General features: G+C 46.7%; 1 protein-coding gene and 1 pseudogene across 1 annotated transcript; both read left to right on the plus strand.

The window, feature by feature from the left end:
- Positions 1-910: 910 nt before the first annotated feature.
- Positions 911-9,420, plus strand: LOC120718785 (annotated as a pseudogene).
- Positions 9,421-10,339: 919 nt separating this feature from the next.
- On the plus strand, positions 10,340-19,692 carry LOC120718784 (retinal guanylyl cyclase 2-like). The gene is made up of 7 exons (XM_040007490.1): positions 10,340-10,439; positions 14,679-14,925; positions 15,492-15,722; positions 17,859-18,014; positions 18,096-18,238; positions 18,410-18,565; positions 18,709-19,692. The coding sequence occupies exons 2-7, from the start codon at positions 14,688-14,690 to the stop codon at positions 18,886-18,888; spliced, it is 1,104 nt and encodes a 367-aa protein (XP_039863424.1). The 5' UTR covers positions 10,340-10,439; positions 14,679-14,687; the 3' UTR covers positions 18,889-19,692.
- Positions 19,693-19,701: the final 9 nt, after the last annotated feature.

The raw sequence follows: 19,701 nt of genomic DNA on the forward strand, positions 1-19,701 counted from the left end.
TAAAATAATAAGATATTTCACCGTATTTCAACGAAAATAAATGCAAATAACTCTGGGTATTAATCAATCCATGATATATGACATCTTTTTTTCCAAGCTCCTTAGACAGCATTTGACACTGTTGACCACACAATCCTATTAAATTAGGGGTCCCCAATCCCAGTCCACGAGGGCCGGTGTCCCTGCAGGTTTTAGATGTGTCCTTGATCCATCACAGCTGATTTAAATAGATAAATAACTGTCTTGTCTCCAGAGGCCTGGTAATGAACTAATCATGTGATTCAGGTGTGTTGACCCAGGGTGAGATCTAAAACCTGCAGGGACACCGGCCTCGTGGACTGGGATTGGGGACCCCTGTATCAAACCATCTAAAGACATGTGTTGGGTTTGCACTTGTACAAACGTATACATGTATTTTATGTTCACATATGTGTGCTTGTGTGTGAATGTGTACACTCTTGTATATGTATGTGCATATTTGCATGTACACATATATTTTTACAAACATATGGGATGTCACAATGTTTTCTATTTTTTCATCTTTCATCTATTTTAATTCTTTTTATTTGATTATGCTATCCTTCTGTTCAGCACTTTGGCGGACACTTGATGTCCTTTAAATGTGCTTTATAAATAAAGATCACGTGACTTGAGAAGCATACATTAATGCAGAGCAGTGTATTTTCGTTTATCGTTTTTTTTAATGTATTGATTGTGCAGTGTTGGTCCTCCATATATTTATAAATATAATTTTGTAGTTTATGCACTGTGGGTCCGCCATATTATTTATATATCACTTATTATTATTTTTAATGAAGTCAATTATCCCGCGTTGATCCTCCATACTTATGGACATAATGTTTCGCTTTTATAACCTTTCGTGAAAGGGCGATTAGTGACAGCTATTAAATTTGTCCCTTCGCGCCTTCCGTCCACTGTTCCGCCGTAAGCATGCGCATTGGCAGAAGCCGTCACCGCAGTCCAGTGTGTTGAGTAGAAGCCGAGTAGGGACAATAGATTAAAAATAGAAAAGTACAGGTGATACAGGCGGAGATAAGGAGCAGAACGAGACACGGAGGAGAGATGGATCAGTTGGAGCGGTAAGGCTCACCTTTGACCCGGAAATAACTGCAGATAACGCTCGAGCACGTAGAGCTAGCATCCAGTGTGATTCATTCAAACTTTATTTAAACAGACTGCGTGAAATAAGAGTTAGCCGTTAACAACAGCGTTTTTATCCAGGCAGTCGGGGTCTAAACTTTATTGACACAGCCTCCCTGAACAGTCCGTTTGTTTCGGAGCGTGAGACGGTCGCGTGCGCTGTTGTGTACAAGTGAGAGGACCTGTGGAGGTGTGACGTCAGCGCAGGGCTCCGTCTTTTAAATGGAGTTTAGGAAGGACGTGAGATAAAGGGGCGACTTCACCTGTGAGTAGTGACGGTGCGGTGTGTCGAATCTTTCCAGCCAATGGTTTCGGGCGCACGAAGCCCCGTTTAACAGCTCACTGCTGCCATCTGCTGGTCGTTCGATGTACAGCGGCCCTGCTGTGATAACACATGCAGGCTACAGATCAGTGGAAAAGCAAACGTAAAGATGACTCAAGCATTTTAGCTGTTCGTCCACCATAAACCATGGGCACGTCCCTCAGGTGACACCTGGGATTAACTGCTGAGTACTTCCTGTTTGTCTTTCAGACCCCAAGATGACAACGCACAGGAGACAGATTGTCACGTTGACAATGCCGATGGAAACAACAACAACAACAACCGGCGCAAGGTAACCTGTTCCTCTGTTTTACCTGGTTACCTGTTCACGTCGTGCTCGTGTCTGTAGGCACGTGATGTTATCCCAGGTGGAAGTCTCGCTGAGACACGTGGCGTTAGAGGACAGACAACAGTTGTGTTTGTGGATATATGACTGACTGTAATTATGCATGAAATCATCACGTCTCTGTAGGATTAAACTGTTTGAACATTATAAGTGCTTCATAAAAACAATGTCACGTGACTTTGCTGACAGGCAGCTAAAAGTGTTGTTTAATGTTCCTGTTGGAACTTTGTGTCGCCGCATAAATAAGAGTCATAAAAACTCAGCACTTGTTACTCTGCGGCCGCCCCCACTTTATCCTCTGCTGTGCTATGAATCCTGGGATATGATGTGCCAAACCCACATCATAACGCATCCTTGAAATCTGAGGGAAAGGACGACGCATTTGCAGCAGCCTTCGATTCAGGACTGTCTTCGTCACGCCACTGTGACGTAATCGGCCTTCAAACGCGGCCTCTGAAGGACGCGGGCCCTGACTTGGCACACACCTGAGTTTAGACACTCTTTAAAACCCTCAGACTGTGAGGACCTGATTGGTCAGCAGCAGTGATGTGTGTGTTTTGTAACCTGCAGACGGTGTGTCCAGGTGCAGGTGAGCACCCCCTGCAGTATAAACTACACCTTCTGGTACAGCAGGAGGACCCCGAGTCGTCCCGCAGCTCTCTGAGCTACGAGCAGAACATACGACAGATCGGCACCGTGGCCTCGGTACGTATGGACAGCTTTCTGTGAGGACACGCCTCCTCTGAGACCACACCCCGTCAGCTTTACTGATAGTTTCAGTCTGACACGATTTTATTTCTTCTCTCTCTGATTCAGTCACATGATCAGTCTGACCGGATCAGTAAGTCTGTGCGATCGATCGTTCTGATAACCAATAATGTGTTCAGGTGGAGCAGTTCTGGAGGTTTTACAGTCATCTGGTGAGGCCAGGCGACCTGAGCGGGCACAGCGACTTCCACCTGTTCAAGGAGGGCATCAAACCCATGTGGGAGGTAACTAAGTACCCAGTACTCCTGCAGTACTCGTGTAGGACAGATTTGTGCTGCTCAAATGAAAGTACAACAATAAAATCATCATAGACACACAACACATGCAGGGCTGCAGTGACATCACCACGAACCAGACACGCCTGTGTGAGGCCACACCCACACCAAGAAAGTACTAATGAAGGAAGCATCAATGAATTCTTAGTGAAGTGCTGATGAAGATCAGGGGTATCCATCCGTCCTCCTTCACTGGGGGGCAGGTCACGGGGCAGTAGCCTGAGCGTACCAGACCTCCCTCCTGCTGGCCGCCTCCTGGAGAACACGACAAGCGCACCTTGCCCAGGAGGCTCAGCTCTCTCTTCACCACCATGGACCGGTGCAGCATCACTGCAGCCGCTCCAGTGCCAGCTGGAGGACACCACCTGATGAAACCAACAGAACCAATCTGCACGAAAGCCAGAGATGAGATTCTTGGCTACGCCTATAAATTCTGTACATAAAGATTCTGAACAGAATCTGTGAGAGTACCATGTCCCACCAGGAACTAGTCCTGCCTACTGACGGCTCTGCGGACCAAGTTCTTGCAATGGTTGCTTAAGGATTAAATGGCCCGTAGTACGGCGATGGGCCCCTGTCTCTTTTCCCTGGCTGTGCCCAGCCACATCCTGGGCCTGGCTCCAGGGCGTGGCCCTGGTAACCCCAGGCAGGGGGAACTGTTTCCTGGGTGATCTTCTCATGGAGGTTTTTTAATAACTCTGTCTGGTCCCTAAACCCATGTCCAATTTGTCACGGGAGGCCCTACCAGGGGGCAAAAGCCCTCTGACACAAGCCCATGGATCTGTGCAGCGCACAAACCCCTCAACCTCCAGAAAGGTAGCGCTTCAGAGGGTTTTAATGAAGTACTGCTGGAGTGTTATTGAGGGCCGTGGGCTGTTTGAGCACAGTGGCTATCGTTGAATAACGTGTTTGTTTTGGCAGCCTGGATGTTAGCATTGAGGACGGTGTCGGCCTCTGATCCTTTTCTGGTTGCGTTTGATGCCGACGTAGGTGTAACACAGATGGTTGCCCCGTACCTGTAATCGACTCTGGCTAATTTCACTGCTGTCTTTCTAAACTCCGCTGCCTTGATCCTGATGTGAACCCAACTGTTGCACTCCCCCCTCGGCTGGTGAAGTCATGAATGCTATGTCATCCACATGCTCCACCACCTTGGCCCTGGTGGCCCCCGTAAAGATGAAGCATCTTAGATCCTCCCTCACCCTGGTTAAATGACTTGTGGGATTCACGTCGTATTCGTCTGAAGACGAGGAGTGATCGTGCCTTTGCCTCTTCAGCACCAAACCTCTGGAATGGTCTTCCTGCTACCATTCGTACCTCTGACTCCGTGCACTCCTTTAAAGCACGCTTCAAAACGTACCTGCTCAACCCGGCTTTGCCAACTCGCTCACTAATTGCTGTACCACTACTCATCTCTCTGGATGCTCATGATTATAATACATAATAATTCCACCAAGAATTCTTAACAGAAAAGCTGTTTTAACAGGGAAGTATTACCTGCTCATCAGTGTACTCGAGTACTGCAGGAGTAATCCTGGAGATGTACTCATGCGCTAATGCAGTACTGATACTGGAGCTTGTGATACTGCAGCAATCCTGTACCGCCCCCCTGCTGTGCTGCTCATACCAGTTGTCCCAGATAAGTTCCTGCAGGGATGTTAGAGCTGTGTGGTCACATGACGTCACCTGCAGAACCATACCACATGACAGGATGTATGAACAAGCTAGCCAATCGGGTACAGAGACGCACTCAAACTCCCCCCTGTGTCTCCTACCTGTCTCACCTGTTGTCTGTCTCACCTGTGCAGGACGAGTCTAACCGCAGTGGGGGGAAGTGGATCATCCGGCTGCGTAAGGGTCTGGCGAGTCGGTTCTGGGAGAACATCATCCTGGCCATGCTGGGCGAGCAGTTCATGGTGGGAGAGGAGATCTGTGGGGCTGTGGTCTCCATACGCTTCCAGGTAACCACACAACCACTGCAGTACTGTGCTACTGCAGGGCTGCTGCTCTGAGTCGGAGTGAGGCAGAGCGGAGACCTCTACCTGAGAGATCAGGGCTCAAACTGGGATTCGGTGCTGTCCAAGTAAAACACAATAGAACTGTGTTACTAAAGTGCAGCTAGTGATGACTGTGGAAGTCTGTGGAGGTCGAGCAGAGAGAGGACGTCTGTGATTCCATCGTACAGGGTTACCAGGGTTACCCAGTGCTGGTGTGCTGGGCCCCTTTTTAATAAGAATGTGAAACTACACTGAGCGTCATGCTCAGTGCTGAATTCCACTTCCAGAGCTCAGGGACCTCTCCCACGACATCTTTCAAAGTAAAAGTATTTCCAGTCTGGATCATGTGATCTGATCAGTGGGTAGCGTGGGTTCAGCTGGACGGGTGGGGTCTTGTTTGGCCTCAGTGTGTCCTGTATAGAAGACTGTGGCAGCAATGTCGTCGAGCTGTGTTCACAGACCAAATCAGTGAGTCCGATATATGAGCGCTGGAAGTGAGCTCAGAGGAGAGCTGCTGCTCCTCCACTGACAGGAGTCTGCTCCTTTAGCCTGAGCTTAAAATTAGACAGTCTGTCTCCCAAATCCAAACTGGTTCCCCGAGTTGTGCTCTGATGCATCCATCAGGTATGTGTGTGTGTGTAAATATTAGATAGGAAAAAGGACTTGTGTGGATGGGTGAACCAGGCACGCTGTGCTCAGAGTAGGAAAGTGATATAGGAGAACCAGTCCATTCACCATTTCCTGTCAGAGGCCATAAGAAGATCATTTGTAACCTTCACTAAAGCAGTTTCTGTGATGAGCTCTGACACCTGACTGAAACTCTTCAATGAGCCTCTGCAGATGATCTGCTAGCTGTTGGCCTATAGTTAGCTAAGATTAGCTGGGTTTAAACAAGCTTTTTAAGTAACGGTTAACTACTGCCAGCTTGAAGGCCTGTGGTACGTTTATGATAACATCTGACCTCTGACCTGTCTGTAACCCGTCTGTCTGTCAGGAGGACATCCTGTCGATCTGGAACAGGACGTCCAACGACCAGACGACGACGTCCAGAATCAGAGACACTTTGAGACGAGTCCTGAACCTTCCAGCTAACACCATCATGGAGTACAAGACCCACAACGACAGCCTCAGGTACTACCACTGTGCTACCACTGTTACTGCTGCTAACACTGTGCTGTCAGGTTGGCTGATGCTTTGAGTGTATTCATATGAACCTGACGGTGATCAAAGTCACCTGTCTCAGCTCTAAACCATCTGTACTTAACCCTTTAAAGCCGGTTCGGAGCGGGCCACGCTCTGTTTTGCCTAACCATATTTAAATCCCGGTAGAACCTGAACCGCGTAAGCTAGCGCAATAATTTTTTTGCATATGAAACCGGAGGAGTTGTACTTACATCTTATGCCATCAGCTTGTCCTAGGTCACGGTTTCCTTCCACATAAAGCTTTGCAAAAAACTGCATAAAAAGCACTTGCAGCAACAAAAACATAATATTCCAGAAACATGCTTTGCCGATCCGATCAGCTGTTTGTAACACTTGCTACGTTAGAATAGACGTCAGCGCGAACTATCGCATGTCCGCATGACCTGCCCGAACCGGAAGTGACGTCATTTTCGCGGAAAATGTAGTTTTTTACTTGTAGGCCTTTACCGATGCTTTTAAAAGTCATGTTTGACTTCATGCTTTTCTGAATAGTTTGCTGGGATGCTTAGGACTCAAATTGCGCTGCTTTAAATAGTTATTTTGACGCACCTGCTGTTTTCTCTGCAAATTTGCATTCTAGGATTGTTTTAGTTTTTCTGCAGTATATAAAAATTGCTGTATCTCAAAAATAAATCTATGAAGACACAAAATAACTTCCCTGTGGTGGGAAACTGTTTGTGCAACTTTTTTGTATTTAAAGTTTTGAGGGATAAGCCTCTTAAATTTCTCTAACTAGAAATATATGTTAAAAAAACAAAACAATTTTCAAATTTTTTGTACTTTATTGCAGCGGTCCCCAACCGTTTGTGCGCCACGGACCGGTTAATACCCGACAATATTTTCACGGACTGGCTTTTAAGGTGTCAACAAAATAAAACTAGTACCGAAAAAAATAAGATTTATTCATAACACATGTGAAAAGATTCGATGCCTATACAACCGTTGCAAGAGCTTGGTTCGCATTGCCAGCAATAACTCGGACTCGTTCCGGTGGGTGATGGGCTCCGCCAGGGCTGCCCTTTGTCACCAGTTCTGTTCATAATTTTTATGGACAGGATTTCTAGGTGCAGCCAAGTGGCGGAGGGCTTTCGCTTTGGTGGCCTCAGAATCTCATCTCTGCTTTTTGTGGATGATGTGGTTCTGTTGGCTTCATCGGGTGAGGGGCCTCCAGCTCGCACTGGAACGGTTCGCAGCCGAGTGTGAAGCAGCGGGAATGAGGATCAGCACCTCCAAATCTGAGGGCCATGGTTCTCAGCCGGACAAGGGTGGAGTGGCCCACTCCGGTTGGGGGATGAGTTCCTGCCCCAAGTGGAGGAGTTCAAGTATCTCGGGGTTCTTGTTCGCAGTGATGGGAGAAGAGAGCCGGAGATCCGACAGACGGATTGGGGCTGCAGCTGCAGTAATGCGGACGCTGCACCGGATCCGTCGTTGGTGAAGAGGGAGCTGAGTGTAAAGCGAAGCTCTCAATTTACCGGTCGATCTACGTCCCTACCCTCACCTATGGTCACGAGCTGTGGGTAGTGACCAAAAGAACGAGATTGCGGATACAAGCGGCAGAATGAGCTTCCTCCGAAGGGTGGCTGGCCTCTCCCTTAGAGATAGGGTGAGAAGTTCGGCCATCCGGGAGGGGCTCAGAGTAGAGCAGCTGCTGCTCCACATCGAAAGGAGCCAGCTGAAGTGGTTCGGGCATCTGACAAGGATGCCCCTGGGCGCCTCCTGGGTGAGGTGTTCCAGGCATGTCCCACCGGGAGGAGGCCTAGGGGCAGACCCAGGACACGATGGAAACATTATATCTCTTGGCTTGCCTGGGAACGCCTTGGTGTTCCCCCGGATAAGCTGGAGGAGGTGGCTGGGGAGAGGGAGGTCTGGGCCTCTTTGCTTAGGCTGCTGCCCCCGCGACCTGGCCCCGGATATAAGAGGATGAAGATGGATGTGAACAGACCAGGAAAACAGAGTTAACGATCAAAACGATAACAAAATAACGCTGAAAACCGAATAAAAACCCTGAAAACTATACATTTCACACCTGAGCCTCAACTCTCGCGGCCCGGTACCAAACGACTCACGGACCGGCACCGGTCCGAGGCCCGGGGGTTGGGGACCGCTGGTTTATTGCACTTTTTTGCAATTTATGTAGTTACTATGGACTTAATGCTAAAATATGGGCTATAACAGTTGTATTGATGTATAGCAACTTGAAATGCTCCCAAAAACTGCTCCACAGCATGTAAAAATATCTCCTTCTTGGTTCTATGGCAGGTCTAAAGGGTTCATGATCCTCTAAACAGGGTTTGTCCTCTGTTGATGTTTGGGACATGAGGTGGAGCCACTTTTCATCTAATGAAAGGAAATCAGGACATTTGTTTTCTTTAGGTCAAAGTTGAGATCAAATGTACGTGTTCTCCCTGTCCTCCCTGTAAACCCACTGTTACCCTCTGTCCTCCCTGTAAACCCACTGTTACCCTCTGTCCTCCCTGTAAACCCACTGTTACCCCTCTGTCCTCCCTGTAAACCCACTGTTACCCCTCTGTCCTCCCTGTAAACCCACTGTTACCCCTCTGTCCTCCCTGTAAACCCACTGTTACCCCTCTGTCCTCCCTGTAAACCCACTGTTACCCCTCTGTCCTCCCTGTAAACCCACTGTTACCCCTCTGTCCACCTGTAAACCCACTGTTACCCCTCTGTCCTCCCTGTAAACCCACTGTTACCCCCCTGTCCTCCCTGTAAACCCGCTGTTACCCCTCTGTCCACTCTGTAAACCCACTGTTACCCCTCTGTCCTCCCTGTAAACCCACTGTTACCCCTCTGTCCTCCCTGTAAACCCAGTGTAAACACTCAAGCGTGTTTAGAGAGCGGGAGGATTGCAGCAGATGGTTGTATTTGTATAGCACTTTATGTAGTCCCTAAGGACCCCAAAGCGCTTTACACTACATGCAGTCATTCACACACTGGTGATGGCAGCTACATTGTAGCCACAGCCACCCTGGGGCGCACTGACAGAGGCGAGGCTGCCGGACACTGGCGCCACCGGGCCCTCTGACCACCACCAGTAGGCAACGGGTGAAGTGTCTTGCTCAAAGACACAACAAACCGTCAACCTTCCGATTACAGGACGAACTGAACTCTTGAGCAACGATTGCCCAGATGACACTAATTCTGTGTTTAAACTAACAGCTGTGCTTGTCACTGCTGACTGGTGAAATGCATTGTGGGAAACGATCCTGATAAAGCAGTGAGACCTCTTCTGTCTTCTGTTTCAGGGACAACTCGAGCTTCAGGAACACCAAGATCTCTGTCTGAGGTCACCGGGGTCAGCCGAATGGCCCTCTTGACCAATCAGGAACTGCCGTGGTGTTACTCTGCTCTCTCATTGGCCAGAGGATGGCCACATGGACCAATAAACTGACTGAACTGGACTGACGGTGTTAGTTTTGTATCTCTGAAGTTTGTGCTGGTTGTAAATAAAACTGAGTCTTCTTTAAGCTCTGAGTGTGACTCTTTAATCCCAGCTGGCACCTCCGGGTCCCAGAGCAGTATAAAGACCTGTCCCAGGATATTCCAGGATGGTAGCTGAGACTAATCTGGGTCTATTCCAGGCTGCAGTCCAGCAGGGAGCTCTGAAGATGGACTTGATCCAGGCCGGGATTAGCAGATCAGAGGTACCATCATCTGTACCTGATCCAGCTCACCTGTCTGATCACATGATTCACCCTCCCCTGCTGCTCCTTGCACAGGAAGACTCAGTCGCCCTCTTACCACAAGCTGTGACACTACAGCGAGGTGCTGACATCATCAGCAGGAAGTGAAGACGTGACAACAACACAGGTGGATGCAAAGTTCCTCTCTCTCCACTGTAAGTGAATGTAGCTCGACCATGATTCTCTCTCTCCACTGTAAGTGAATGTAGCTCGACCATGATTCTCTCTCTCCACTGTAAGTGAATGTAGCTCGACCATGATTCTCTCTCTCCATGTAAGTGGTGTAACTCGACCATGAATCTCTCTCTCCACTGTAAGTGGATGTAACTCGACCGTGATTCTCTCTCTCCACTGTAAGTGGATGTAACTCGACCGTGATTCTCTCTCTCCACTGTAAGTGAATGTAGCTCGACCGTGATTCTCTCTCCACTGTAAGTGGATGTAGCTCGACCGTGATTCTCCTCTCTCCACTGTAAGGGATGTAGCTCGACCATGATTCTCTCTCTCTCCACTGTAAGTGGATGTAGCTCGACCATGATTCTCTCTCTCCACTGTAAGTGGATGTAAACTGGACGTTGACGCTCTCCCTCCTGGTCTCTGGTCCTCGCTCGTTCAGCCTGACATCATCTGCTTGGTTTTCCTTTGGACAGATGAAGCTCTGAGACAAAGGTAAACAGATCATTGATCGCTCGATTGATTGTTCTGATATTTGAGCTTCTGATGCTCAGACAGTCTTAGACTCTGTGTGTGCAGACAGGTTGTGTTTTGTCCTGTCTGATTTCCGATCCGTTGGAGCCCTCTCCCTGTTAAAAGGGAGTTCTTCCTTCCCACCTTCGATTGCCCCTCTAATTTTGTAGGCTCTTTGACTGCTGCTGTAAACCCGAGCTGTATACATAAAGTTACATTTTGCCTGAATATAGGGAGCACGGGACCTGAGTGATTTAAGTAAATCTGTTAATGAGCTTGATCTTCTTTAAAAGCAGCCAATCAGAGAGCTGCAGATCAAGTCTTGACCTTTCAGGTGTGTGTGTGTTTCCATGGTTACCATGATTGGATTAAAGGTGTCAGCGGGTGCCCTCTGTGGTTCAACCTGAGCATGTGTGGTCATAGTTACATACTCTGCTCTATCTCTCCTGATGCCATGACTGAGGCAGCACATTTGCACACACCATCATCGTGTTATTGCACAACGTGCATGTCTCTGGACAGCCTCTGGTGGCAGCCAGACAAACCAGTGAAAGCCTCCACCTGCTCTCCAGTTGCTGTACCTGAGGGTCCAAATTTTAGGATTTATGGTCTCTGAGGAGAACCAGTCACAAATGAGCTACAGCTGAGGGTCCTGTTTCAGAAAGCCGGTTCACTGAGGCTCAAGTCCTGAAGGGGTCATAGTTCATAGTGCTCCTACTCAGGTGGTCCTAGTCCCTTAGGAGGTTGAAGGTTTCCAGTGCCTGGTGGTTTGAGTGTTCAGCTTCAAGTCATCACAGTCTCTAATGTGGACTCAGATCTACCTTCAGATTAATTATCCCCAGAGGGAAGCATCTCTGTGACATCACCTGGAGACTCTTCACAAACCCCACAGAGTCACAGCTGCAGGAGGTCAGAGGAAATGTGGTCGTTTCAGAGGTTTTGACAGTCAGCTTTCAAACGCTGATACAAGCAAGCATCCTACGTGTGGTTAACTGCATCTCATTCATAGTTACTGTGGAGATGACACACAGTCATGTGATGTCAAACAGAAGCTCTTCTTCTGAGGGTTTATTGAAGTATTCTCACCTTAAAGCAGAGCGCGGTCCTCTGTGAAGGGGCCAGCAGGTCCCTGTGACCTTATCACCTTGGAGCTTCTACATTGTCATCATTTTTTAACGAAGCACTGCGTAGGCCTCTAAATTCTTAATCTGTTATTCACTTTAATACCTAACACAAGATTAAGGAGCAGACGTTAAAGGTAAGATGTTACATCATTCAGGTGGCAGGCTGGTCGATGGATCTAAAACCTCTGCTGTAGTATAAACTTACAGGTCATGTGACTCTGGCTACCCACAGTCCACAGTGACGCAGTGGTTAGCACTGTTGCCTCACAGCAAGTCCTGAGTGTGATTCCACTTTGAATTTGACTACATGTTCTTCTGCTGTCCATGTAACTGTGACATGTGACTGCATTGCGTCCAGAGGAAGCCAAACCCTGTAAAAGCATCAGTGTACATAAGCAATGTTGGTCTATAAAACCTATTTAAAACAAAAGCTTGCTCTTCTGTTTTGACTGGTATGTTTAGTGTAAATGTGTTTTCAGTGTTACAAACAAGTGATTCATACAGATTTCTGATGCTTGTCTCCTCTGAGTTGTATGTCAGCATTATTAAGTCTTATTACAGACTGCCAGAGCCGGTCCAGTGTTCCACAACCAGTGGATTCAGCCTTCCTCCTGAATCCGAGGGTCGACTACAATCTCTTTTCCACAACACTGGCATACACTTTCCCAGGAAAGCTGTTGAGTGTGATCCCTCTGTAGTTGGAGCACACCCTCTACACCCCCTGCTTAAACAGGGCAACCACCATCTGATCTGCCAATGTAGAGGCAATGCAACACTGCAGAAACGTAACCCAGCAGCACAATAGAGTTCCTTATTGGAGAGTTATTGAGCGTTATTACCCCCACCCAGTGACTCTAAGAAGGCTGGGTGGGGTGCTGGAGAACTCTGTGGTGTCATTTGGCTCATACACACAAACAAAACTTAGGACCCATTCCACAACCACAAGGCGCAGGGAACCACCCATCTCATCCACCGGGGAAAACTCCGACAGCAAAGGCAGCCAACCGTGGCGATACATGTACCGTAAATCCCGGACTACAGAGCGCAACTGATTAAAAGCCGCATGAAAGAAAATCATTTTGTACTTGTACAGGCCGCACCGGATTTTAAGCCGTATGCGTTTCCCCTGTAATATGAGATATTTACACAGAAATATTGCACCTGAGGAATTTTAACGTTTAATTTAATCCGTAAGGTAACATAAATGTTATGGTAACATACAAAAATACATACTGCAAATGCTTCTTTTCCTCGAACAGCACCTGTAACACGGCTACCTTTAAGTATACGTACTAGGGATGCAACGATACCAATTTTTTCAAACCGATACGATACCGATACTTGGATCTGAGTACTTGCTGATACAGAGTACAAAAACCGATACTTCTACCACACACACACACACGAAAATACAATGAGTTGGAAGACAGGTTTTATTTTATTCTCTGCCGATAATAAATAATATCTTAATAAAAATGACCACAAAAAATTTCAAGTGAAAAATAAGCACTTCTGTTAAATTATTGCAGAGTCTCCACATTGTAATTTAGCAAAATATCACTGAACTATTGGCACTGTCTCGAGCTTTCAGAATAATAAATAAACACTTCTGTTTGGAATAAAATAAATACAAATTAGGTTTGAGAATAAAATAAACTTTTAAATTGTTGCAGAGTGTCCATATTGTAAACAAACAAACAAAATAACGAAAGTATTCGGCATTGACGAACGAACTCCCCATCTGCCCGTGGATCATCAGTCCACTGTGCCGTTAAACCAAGGACTGACATCGCGCACACACTGCTGTCTTTACCTCTTTAGAAAGTTTTGGCACCATTATCTCCCTGATGTGTGGGCGGCTGGGAATTTCATATTGCAGCTCGAGTATGCTGAGAAGAATCCTATGTTTTCCACGACTGGCATTGGCTGGTCATCCAGAGCGATAAAATGAGTCAGAGCCTCCGTTATTTTACCTGCCCGTGGATTTTCTCTTGACATTTTTCATCGCTTTTCCAAAACCTGAGTTAAAGTTGGCTGTTCCGGTCCACACTGCTGACATTTTGTTTAGCCTAGCTACAGCAGCTTCCAGTTTCTCTTTTTTTATCTGAAGCTGCCAGTCTGACTCCTCTAACCCTGTGCCTGTTTAGCGCGGGATGTCCCCCTAGTGGCCAATCTAAAAAACTACAACAAAAATGACAAGCCACCCTCTGATTAATGAAATAAGTTAGTATCGGTTCATGGTATCGGTTAACTTTTACGAGTATGAGTACACACACATTTTACAGTATCGGCCCCGATACCAGTATCGGCATCGGTGCATCCCTAATACGTACATATCAGTAACACACAAATTACGTTGCTTATGGTTTTTTTACGGAACAGTGCACAAACAACATTACAACGTCTCTTAACAACCGGTAAAAATATATACGATATATATACTACTGATCAATTTTATTGGTCTACTGTTACCAGGCAAAATGTTTTTGGCCACATGAAAAAAAAAATGCATTAGCCGCACGTCAGTATAAGCCGCAGTGTTCACAGTGTGGGGAAAAATTAGCGGCTTGTGACCCGAAAACTACGGTAGTACCACTCTGTCCATGCCCTCACATCAAGGGCAACTCCAGAGGGGAACAGAGTCCAGGTCATCTATAGGAAACTGGTTGAGAACCAGAGCTATGCACCGAGGTGAACCTGACTATATCTAGTCATCACATCTTAACTTCATGCACCAGCTCAGGCGCCTTTCACACCAGAAAGGCGACATTACATTTGCCACAAGCCAGTTTTGGAAGCTGAAAATCGGAGCGCCAGTACATCAGACTGCCTCATTATCTACTAAGCACCCAACCCTACAGCCCCTCGTGTGGGTGGTAAGCCCGCAGTCTTAAGCCCTGTCTTTAAAATGAACTGACATTGCAGGTTAAATAATTAAATAATTAAATAAATAATTAAATAATTTCGTGGAGGTTTCAGGTTCCTTGTTAACAGACAGTAGTTTGACAAACCTGAATCAGTTTTTTGTGTTTCATCTTTGTTCAGACGAGTTTGTGTTCTTGTTGACTTTCTAAAAATCCGTCTGAATCTCTGGCAGGTTGTCAGGATGCAGCTTCGATGGTTGCTAGGGGCGTGTCTGTGGTTGCTATGCATCGAAGAGGTTCGGACAACAACCTTCAAGATCGCCTTGGTCGGTCCGTGGTCATGTGACCCGTTGTTTTCCCGGGCGATGCCGACAGCAGCGGTCACGCTGGCGTTGTCCAGGTTACGGACTGACACCAGTATGAGCAGAGGGTACTGGTATGATGTCAAAGTGCTGGACGAGGACTGCTCTGCCTCCAAAGGTCTGTTATCCAATCAGCCAACAGGACCTTAAAATAAAGTTCAGTAAAATATTTAGAAAGAGATTACCTTTAGTTACAGTTAAAGTTTGTACCACTTTGGTTAACTCAGTTACACTAGAACAATCACACAATGATGAGTTAGCAGCCAATTATTAGACCCCCTGTTAAAAGGGGTTTTTTCTTTCCCACTGTCGCCAAAGCGCTTGCTCATAGGGGGTCATGTGATTGTTGGGTTGTTCTCTGTATGTATTATTGTGCGATCTACTGTACAATATAAAGCTCCTCGAGGCGACTGTTGTTGTGATTTGGCGCTGTATAAATAAAATTGAACTGAATGAACAATCAGAAGACATTTAATAAAACTTTTAATTTGAAAAGTCTGCTTGTTAGTCACATATTAGACCACTCCACCTCCAAAGGATCATTAGACATTTAATCAGTCATATCAACACACGCTTATTTGAAGTGTGTTTATCAGCTTACAGACTGGAGTAAGTGAACAATTTTTTATTTTCCTTATTTTTATTTGTGTGATATTTATTTGACCTTTGACCTTTTTATTTTAGCTCTGACCAACTTTGGGGACTTTGAAGGTTATGGCTATGCCTACATTGGACCCTTTAATCCCGCCCTCTGTCACTCTGCCTCCCTAATGACTGAGCATTGGGAGGCTGGACTCGCCTCTCCCGGTTGTCTAGATGCTGACTGGCCAAACCTGCCGCCACTGACTCCTCCCACCAGAGTCCTGTTCACCGTGTTCAGATTTTTCGGCTGGGCGCATGTCAGCATCATCACAGGTGAGGGTTTGACATCACAGTCAGAGTGGTGGGGTGGTTCTCACCATAATCTCTTCATTCAAACTTGTGTTACTTTAATTTAGCCTGAGCCGGTTATTTGATCTGAGCTTCACCATTTTAGACTGTTACACTCACATATTAGGCCCCCTTTGTTTGATTTTGGTGGTTCGACTTTTACTGCCCATCGGACTATAACTGCAGTGGTTCATTGGGACATCACACAGTGGAGGTGTTTTCTGTGAGGGCTTTAACTTAACCATTGTTACTTATGAGCTTCTGAATGGAGATAGAAGTGAGAGCTAGACCCAGTTTAACATATCGACATGTTCACCAGGACTCTTTCACCAAGGACACTTCTTGCTGACATGAAATTCTCTCTGCCAAAGTAAAGTACAGAGATAGACAGAGACAGCTGGAGGTTCAACAGATCCACTGACCTTCTGATCCTCCAAGTCTGATTTCACCATTCTGAAAGGAAAGGAGACATCATTGACAGAGCCCTTCTCTTTATGGACCCATCCAAGAGGACCTCAATTGTCCTGCTTGTCTGATTCCAACGTATTAAGGACAGCTTCTTAAAAGCTCAGATGATCTCCACAATCTTTGGTTCGTCATCGTTTCAAACCAACCATCAACTAAATAATCCACACGAAACCTTGACGTCAGGGGGCACTCATTCGATTAATCTAGGTCCAGACGGCTGTGATCATCTCGTCTTCTCTGTGAGAGTAAAACCAGAGCAATGTCAGGTCAAGTGGCTTTATTGTCATTGCAACCATGTGCAGTATGAAACGAGACAGCGTTCCTCACACTGTTCCTCACAGCGTTCCTCACACTGTTCCTCACACTGTTCCTCACAGCGTTCCTCACTACTGTTCCTCACACTGTTCCTCACACTGTTCCTCACACTGTTCCTCTCACTGTTCCTCACGCGTTCCTCACACTGTTCTTCACTGCACCTCTCAGGTTCCTCACTGTTCCTCACACTGTTCCTCTCACTGTTCCTCACACTTTCCTCTCACTTTCCTCACAGTGTTCCTCACACTGTTCCTCTAACTGTTCCTCACACTGTTCCTCACAGTGTTCCTCCACTGTTCCTCTCACTGTTCCTCACACTGTTCCTCTCACTGTTCCTCACACTGTTCCTCACACTGTTCCTCTCACTGTTCCTCACACGTTCCTCACACTGTTCCTCTCACTGTTCCTCTCACTGTTCCTCACACTGTTCCTCACACTGTTCCTCTCACTGTTCCTCACAGTTCCTCACAGCGTTCCTCTCACTGTTTCACACGTGTTCCTCACACGTTCCTCTCACTGTTCCTCTCACTGTTCCTCACACTGTTCCTCACACTGTTTCCACGTTCCTCACACTGTTCCTCTCACTGTTCCTCTCATGTTCCTCACACTGTTCCTCTCACTGTTCCTCACAGCGTTTCTCACACTGTTCCTCTCACTGTTCCTCACACTGTTCCTCTCACTGTTCCTCACACTGTTCCTCTCACTGTTCCTCTCACTGTTCCTCACACTGTTCCTCTCACTGTTCCTCAAACTGTTCCTCTCACTTGTTCCTCTCACTGTTCCTCTCACTGTTCCTCACACTTGTTCCTCTCACTGTTCCTCACACTGTTCCTCTCACTGTTCCTCACACTGTTCCTCACAACTGTTCCTCACAGTGTTCCTCACACTGTTCCTCTCACTGTTCCTCACACTGTTCCTCTCACTGTTCCTCACCACTGTTCCTCACACTGTTCCTCAACTGTTCCCTCTCACTGTTCCTCACACGTTCCTCACACTGTTCCTCTCCACTGTTCCTCACAGCGTTCCTCACACTGTTCCTCTCACTGTTCCTCTCACTGTTCCTCACACTGTCCTCACACTGTTCTCTCAGTTCCTCACACTGTTCCTCACACTGTTCCTCACACTGTTCCTCCTCACAGCGTTCCTCACACTGTTCCTCTCACTGTTCCTCACACTGTTCCTTTTGTGAACCTGCATGAGGTCTGGCTGACAGCTTTTACCCAACATTTGCGTAAACATATGCATCACCCCGGCGGTTTGTTTATATTGTGATCGTCTTTGTTGTCTTAATTGTTCATCAGTGTTTCCTTTCTCCATCCCTTCTCCTTTTTTGTGTAGCTGCCACCGACCTTTGGGAGAGCACGGGACAGGAAGTGGCCTCTGCGCTCCGGGCTATGGGTTTGCCGATTGGGCCGGTGGTTACCATGGAACCAGGCAACAAAGGCGGGGCTCGGGAGGCGCTGAACGAAATCAGAGAAGCCGACAAGGTCAAAGGTCAGAGCTAAGAGATGATCGTTAAGCTGCCATCCCTGAACTGAACACATCAGATCAGAGAACTTTTTATTTCACCTTCAGTGGTCATCATGTGCATGAGCTCTGTCCTGATTGGTGGAGAGGATCAGAGGGAGCTACTGCTGACCGCCCTGGAGATGGGGATGGTTTCTAATGGTTACGTGTTCATTCCCTACGACGCCCTGCTGTACGCGATGCCCTATCAGGTAACGACCAACAAGTTCTCAAGGAGGTTTTATTCCATTTTCTCCGATCGTCAAAAAGAAAACAAGCAAACAAGCAAACTTTTCTTATTTACCACCCATACACCACCCCACTGTGTTTAACTAAAGGCCGAGTTCTGATTGGTTCCCTCCCTCTCTGTTTTATCCAATCAGCACACAGTCTTCAACCAGCTGACCAATAGCACGCAGCTACGTCACGCCTATAGTGCCGTCCTGACTGTTACCATGGCATCCGACCAGAGTTTCTATGAAGCTTTCCGCGAGGCTCAAACGAGCCGAGAGATTCACTCGGGTGTCTCCGCCACAGAGGTAAACAAACATACAAACAACAAACACGGGCTTTAATGTTCTGATGGATTCAGAGGTAAACAAGTAAATAACGTGTAAACAATGTGTGCGTCCCCAGTAAACGAGAGAATCTAATGTGACAAAGTGTTGTCCTGTCTCTGCAGGTGTCTCCTTTGTTTGGGACTATTTTCAACATGGTCTACTTCGTTGCAAAGGCAGTGGAAGAGCGCCGTCAGGCGGGGAGTGGACACTGGGTGACGGGCAATCAGCTCATGAAATCAGATGGAGGCTTTGATTTTCAGGGTTTCAATCAGGTCACACAGATTTCAGCACTCGCTAGCTGAGTAACTAACTAGTTGCTGCTTTCAGTGTCAAAGCTGAGATAAAAGACGTTCTCCTCCAGATCAGATAGACTCGTGACACTCAGAGGGAGAGAGGCAAAAACTACAACAAGGCGCACTTTACGGTTTTTAAAACTATGACCTAAAACTCAAGTTTTGTTTTGTGGCAGTGAAGAGTTACTGAACCTTCTAGTGTCAGATGACTCTGATCTGGGAACAGTTCGTTCTGATTAAGTTAGACAGACTAATTGAGTCTCTGTGTCCACAAACACAAGAGTTTTAATAATTGTTTTTCACCACTTAATACAACATAATCACGTCTATCCCGTCGTTAAGTGTTTGCATAAAGTTCTCTAAGGAGCTTGGAAAGATTTTCAGTGCACACTGAGAAGAATAGAAACCTCAACACTGAAGTTTACCTGAAACCGACACACATGGACCAGAACCTTTGACTCTGAAGTTCTCCAGAGGCAAAGAGGTAAAGAACTAATCATTTGACCCCGATGACCCAGGGTGAGAGCTAAAACCTGCAGGACCTCGAGGCCTGGAGTTTGAGAGGATCAATAATGGGTCAACAACCCTCTTAAGGGACACTCCCACAGACGCTTTTCTTTCCAAGCTCCTTAGACCATGATGACCTGGATGACTAAGAAACTTCACAGACATTTAGAATAAAGTTAATAAATTAATCATTTCTGAACCACAGAATTTGATTTGATCTTTTTTGTTTTGCATCATCATCATTTTCATCATGTCCTCACCTTAAACTCAATGGTACAATCAGCTCCTGTCTTCTTCCCTTTCAGGTGTTGTATG

This window comes from Simochromis diagramma, unplaced genomic scaffold (assembly GCF_900408965.1).
Source record: "Simochromis diagramma unplaced genomic scaffold, fSimDia1.1 OVJJ01000674.1, whole genome shotgun sequence".
Classification (NCBI taxonomy): Eukaryota; Metazoa; Chordata; class Actinopteri; order Cichliformes; family Cichlidae; genus Simochromis; species Simochromis diagramma.